The 5,183-nt window shown below is 36.6% G+C and overlaps 1 protein-coding gene across 1 annotated transcript; it reads right to left on the bottom strand.

Annotated features, from left to right (window-relative positions):
* Positions 1–7: 7 nt before the first annotated feature.
* On the bottom strand, positions 8–2,587 carry LOC104917434 (UDP-glucose:glycoprotein glucosyltransferase 2-like). Its single transcript, XM_010728673.3, has 3 exons — positions 2,201–2,587; positions 794–938; positions 8–218 (listed from the first exon to the last, which is right to left on the bottom strand). The coding sequence occupies exons 1-3, from the start codon at positions 2,300–2,302 to the stop codon at positions 196–198; spliced, it is 270 nt and encodes an 89-aa protein (XP_010726975.1). The 5' UTR covers positions 2,303–2,587; the 3' UTR covers positions 8–195.
* Positions 2,588–5,183: the final 2,596 nt, after the last annotated feature.

The following is a 5,183-nucleotide window of genomic DNA, read 5'->3' as shown; positions in this document are numbered from 1 at the left end:
AAAGCCAAGTACCTGTGGATTTCTCCCATCTGCTTTCTGTTTCTTATGTAGAACTCTTTAAATAACACCATAAGTTACAAAATATTTCACTTTACATTAAAGAATGTTACAAATAGTGACAAGGCAACTTCCATGGCTCCCACTCCATCTTTGCAGAAGACAATATGCTGTCACCATCACTTTTTACAGGCAGTGCTAAAGTTCATCGTGCTTAAAACCTGTAACGAAAGGAAAAAAATCTTAAAAAGCACAAGCACAGAAACATATCGACTAGTTTTGTAAAACATGGAGAAAGCCCTTTCCTGCCTAGTTACTGCCAAAACAATTCAGTGACATGAACTTCATTTTTAGAGCCTTGCCGCAAACAGACCAAAGACTTCACAAATAAATAACAACTACTTGGAATTCCTTGTAATGATAAGGGAATTTATTCTCTGACTCAAGACTGGAGACCAATACGAGCAGGAAAACTGCAGTCTGAAGAAAGAGGAATGTGCTGGACAAGCTGAACAACATTAAAAAGAAAGAGCAGCAATATGAAATAAAAAGATTATGTACTTGAAAATGTTGTCTTCTTGGACTTTGGCATGAAACAAATGGCTTGTTCCATCTTAGCATATCTTAGCATAACTCCCATGTAAAGAAGCATCACACAACTCTTAAAACCCAGAGCATTTCCCACAGAGGATGAAAACTTATTAAATACAACTCAACTTACATGTCTACTGATCCCAACCTTCATTTCAAACAAAGTCTCTTAAAGAAGTAACAGATAAATATGAATGTAAATTACCTTTTTTAGAAGATGATTTTTTACTTTTCTTCTCCTTCTCAATCTGCTGTATTAACTTTCGAATCTCAGTGTCATAGTCAACCCATTCAGGAACTATTCGAGCGGCAGCCTCTAATTTTGGTTCTTTGGTTTGGGGATTGTTGCACTGAAAGTTTAAAACACAGCGAATGTAAACAAAGCCAATGCAAAAATAATACCTTCCCAAGGAACGGTAAGTCATCATCATCTCAGTGTCACTGAAGATACACAGCAGAACACCAAACACTACTGTTAAAAACTAGCCAGGTAACCACGTGTTGATTAGGACAATAACCTGAGTGTTTAAAAATGGTCTGCAAGTAACTCCAATGTGAGAAATAAGCTTCAGACAAAAACTACACTGCAGCAAATCATGAAGCTTGACAAAGAATCTAGTGTCGTAAGAAGTCAACAACACTCCAAAAATCTGAAATATTTTGCACAGAAGTGCTACTTACCACATTTCCTAGTACCATATCTGGCTAAAATTTTCATATTTTAGCAAGAGGCATTTCTCAGCAGCCCAGAGAAATATCTTGTCTCCAACATATTTTTTTTTTTTTTGCTCTCAGTTATCTCAAATCTCACATCTAACAAGTGTCTTTGTCAGCATTTATAATGTCACTTTCTAGAATAGAGATTACCCACGTTTAGTGCACAAAAAAGCTTATTCTAACTGTACAGGCACAAAATAAGTTATTTACATACTGAATATTTGCATCAGATTCCAATTGCCTGTCTTTGTTCAGAATTATAGCTCCAAAGGTTCACTCACACAGAGCGGGGGGTGACAAGAAATGAACAAGTGGGGAAAAATGGAATGGGGGTAATAATGACAGAGCAGAACTTTTTCTGTTTCAGTTCCCAAAGAGAGATGCTTCCTTCTTTCTAAATGTGGGTACGCCTCCTCAGCTTTACGATTTTTAAGCTATATATAAGCCATGCTTTATCTTCAGTTTATAGTGGTGAAATGGACAGAGAAAAAGAGCCTCTGCACAATGGGTTCAGCAGAGGCAGAAGCACACAACACTCAAGAGTCTGCAGTACTTAATTAGAGTTCCAATAATATGGCTGAATACGGAGGAAAACAGGGGAAATATAAGTACAGAAGTAAAAAAAACTGGCTCCTATCCAGTTAGAGATAGCAACTCTTCATTTTCAGGCAAAGTTTTCAGCTTCAAAATAAGCAAATTTTCTACAGAGCACACAGGAGAGGTGCTGGAAGAAAGGAATTGTATATGTTCAGGTATCTATCAAAAGCAGCCCAGTGCTCCAATACCCTCCAGCAAGGCTGGCTCCATGACATCAAAAATAAGTGTATCTCAAAAGCCACAGAAACTGCAATCAATTTTTTAATCTATAGAACTAATTAACTCAAAATCAACTCACCAAGTCTATTGTTTTAGCCTTTTTCTTGGATTCATCATCACACCAAGTTTCACACCAAAGCCACTCTTGAGGGAGAGACTTGATAGCTACTTGATGAATCATATTATTGGGAAGATCCTGCACAAGTTTGTAAAATCATGAATTAGCACTGAATTTTGATGTAACTGGTTACCAAGCAATTACTTATAAGGCATTCCAGAGAATATCTTTGTTTGTTAACCATTTGTTACCATTGTTACATGTGGTGAGGTGGGAATTGGCCTGTTCTCCCATGTAACTAGTGACAGGACCAGAGGGAAAGGCCTTAAGTTGTGTCAGGGAAGATTCAGGATGGATGTTAGGAAATACTTCTTCTCTGAGAGAGCTGCCAGGCACTGGAATGGGCTGCCCAGGGAAATGGTGGAGTCACCAACCCTGGAGTTGTTCAAGAAACACTGAGATATTGTACTGAGGGACATGGTTTAGTGGGAAATACTGGTGATAGGTGGATGACTGGACTGGGTGATCTTAGAGGTTTTTTCCAACCTTGGGGGTTCTATGACATCTGCAATTTTTTCTGTTTCCTTCTAAGCAATTGCTCACCTGGCCCTTTTGCAATTCAAAACTTAGGAACACTGATTTTGGTGGCCAATTCCACCTCTCCATTTCACATAGAGAAATTTTTTCTTGCACTTACGCCTCAGTTGGCGTAAGTAATGCCCACAGCTCGGATATTGCGTGCCATGCTCTAAATACTACTGAGCAGAATTAGGTTGAGTGAAATTTTTATAGCATATCTTAACCATATTTCCATTCCTCACATTTGCAAAAGAAAGCTCAAAACCATGTAATGTGGAATTATGGCACTACTCTAATGTCAGCCTTCTTTACGGAAAATGGATTCCAGAAATGTGAGTGTGAAAAGGAAAAGCTATTACATTGCTACTCTGGCTATCCTCCTTACTTTCATTTTTTTTTTCACCTTTATTGCACACTCAAATACTCTAATTGTGAAAACACTAATCTAATATCACGTTGGGAATAGTGTTTACAAAAGAGAAAAATCCCAGGCAGCCATACAGTACAGGTTCTCTGGCCATAGTTAAAAATAACAAGTGTATGCTGTAGATACTTTCATAAGCTCTTTCATATGCACAACCCTGACGTTACATTTAAAAAATAAATGTCAGTACTCAAGGAAGTGGTAGTTGGGTGTTACTTTGCCAAATCACACTGCTAAATGTGACAGAATAAAATAGTACATGTAGCCGTGCTATAAGAAGCATGTAACTTAATTCAAATATAGACATTAGCATGGAAAAAATACACTAAATAGAAGTATAATGAGTCAAGATGCTTAAATGTTAATTTAAATGTTTCCTTTTTTTGGAAAACCTCAATTCAATGAATATTAGGAATTAAATAAATGTTTTATTGTCACCTCAATTTCAAGGGGAAAAAAGTGTTTTCTTCTGCTTTCTAAATGCAATTCCTAAGTTAGTATTACAGCTCTAAAAGATATGAACTTAGAAATCGTTACATAAAGTAGAAAGACACCTGCTAGATCCAGGATTTTAAATATACAGAAGCAAATATATATATTAAAAAAAAATCCACAAAAAGTTTTTTTCTTTCAAATTAAAGTGACTTACCCTCAAAAGCACAAAGACATAGACATACTTCAAAGTGAATCAAAGAGGATACACTCACGAGTCATAAAAATAAAAGATCAGGCTGTTTACACTGTCATTGCAAAAAATCTCGTTCATTCAAAATATGTAAACTGACTAAATGAAAGTTTCCTGGACTTCCACAAATAACATACAAAGGTTGCTCTTCAATTTGATTTGTAATATGGGCATCTTTACGTTTAGTCAGATAACGTACGTAATTTTAATGGTGTACTCTTCAACTGCAACTTTTTGTACTAGAAAGCAAAACCTCACTTTAAAAAAAGCACATTTTCTGTTAATAAAATGTTTTGCTATTACATTTCCTCCACTGATTGTAATTCTACAAGTGAAGAACAAGATGCTCAATTACCTATTTTTTAATGAAGTTATATTTACTATAAATATTTGCCAATTGTTTTTTCATCTTTACACAGCTATTTCTTTACGCTTTAGGCTTCTCTTTCAACAACACAGTTAAATATACTGTACTGGAAGTCTAGCTTTCACTGTGTAATTCTTCTCCCTATCCATTCTTACCGTCTTTGTCATCTAAAAGTACCTTTTTTTTCCCTACTCTCTCTACTTTTATTTTGTGGTTTATGTCAGCATATCACAGAATTGTAGGGGTTGGAAGGAACCTCCAGAGATCATCGAGTCCAACTCATAATACCCCTAAAAAGCAGACATGAAGGCAGCAGGCCCAAGTGTGTCACACTACTGGTAGACTAGCAGAGGTTGTTCTTGGAGAAGGGCAGGCAGAAGGCACTCCAGTCAGATATTTTAAAAATAAACATCTTAATTCACCAGTATATACACACTCTCCAGGACTCCAGTAAAATATATTGCACTGTGGTTTGTATTTCTAGGAACGATGCTACATTTGTGGTAAATGGAGCCAGGGGATGATTCCTACCGATACAATCAAAAAGCAAATTAGTATGTAATATTACTTTGAAATATCTCCTTTTCCACAATAATTCCAATTCCATTTTGCCAAGATTTAGCTACCTTAATGTCTGCTTTCAGTGCCGATGTGCTGAGGGAAGGGTACGAATGGCTTTTGATGGGATCCAACAAACTTCTACATTAAGGCTATCAGCTATTAAAGCTGTTGAAAACATAAGAATCCCAAAGTCAAAAGATGCACATTCTTGCTGTTGTGAAGACACTACGTAAAACTAATGACTATTTCTGAGAAGTGGCATAATGTCAGAAGACTTGTGACCAGCTTCTGAATCTTGAAGGTCTTTCTTTATTTATGGGAAAAACGTGGCAGTGAGAGATGTGGGCCTTTCTATTCAGAGATCCCTTTACTGCTGTAGGCAGATAAC

Source organism: Meleagris gallopavo, chromosome 1, assembly GCF_000146605.3.
Source record: "Meleagris gallopavo isolate NT-WF06-2002-E0010 breed Aviagen turkey brand Nicholas breeding stock chromosome 1, Turkey_5.1, whole genome shotgun sequence".
Taxonomy (NCBI): domain Eukaryota; kingdom Metazoa; phylum Chordata; class Aves; order Galliformes; family Phasianidae; genus Meleagris; species Meleagris gallopavo.
This window is presented reverse-complemented; position numbering and strand designations above follow the sequence as displayed.

What these genes read in the sequence shown, in the direction of transcription:
- LOC104917434 (XM_010728673.3), bottom strand. Translation starts at nt 2,302, where the DNA reads ATGATTCATCAAGTAGCTATCAAGTCTCTCCCTCAAGAGTGGCTTTGG. An exon ending in AGGCTAAAACAATAGACTTG is followed by an intron (nt 939 to 2,200) that starts GTGAGTTGATTT and finishes TTAAACTTTCAG; the next exon opens with TGCAACAATCCCCAAACCAA. An exon ending in AAAATCATCTTCTAAAAAAG is followed by an intron (nt 219 to 793) that starts GTAATTTACATT and finishes CTTTCGTTACAG; the next exon opens with GTTTTAAGCACGATGAACTT.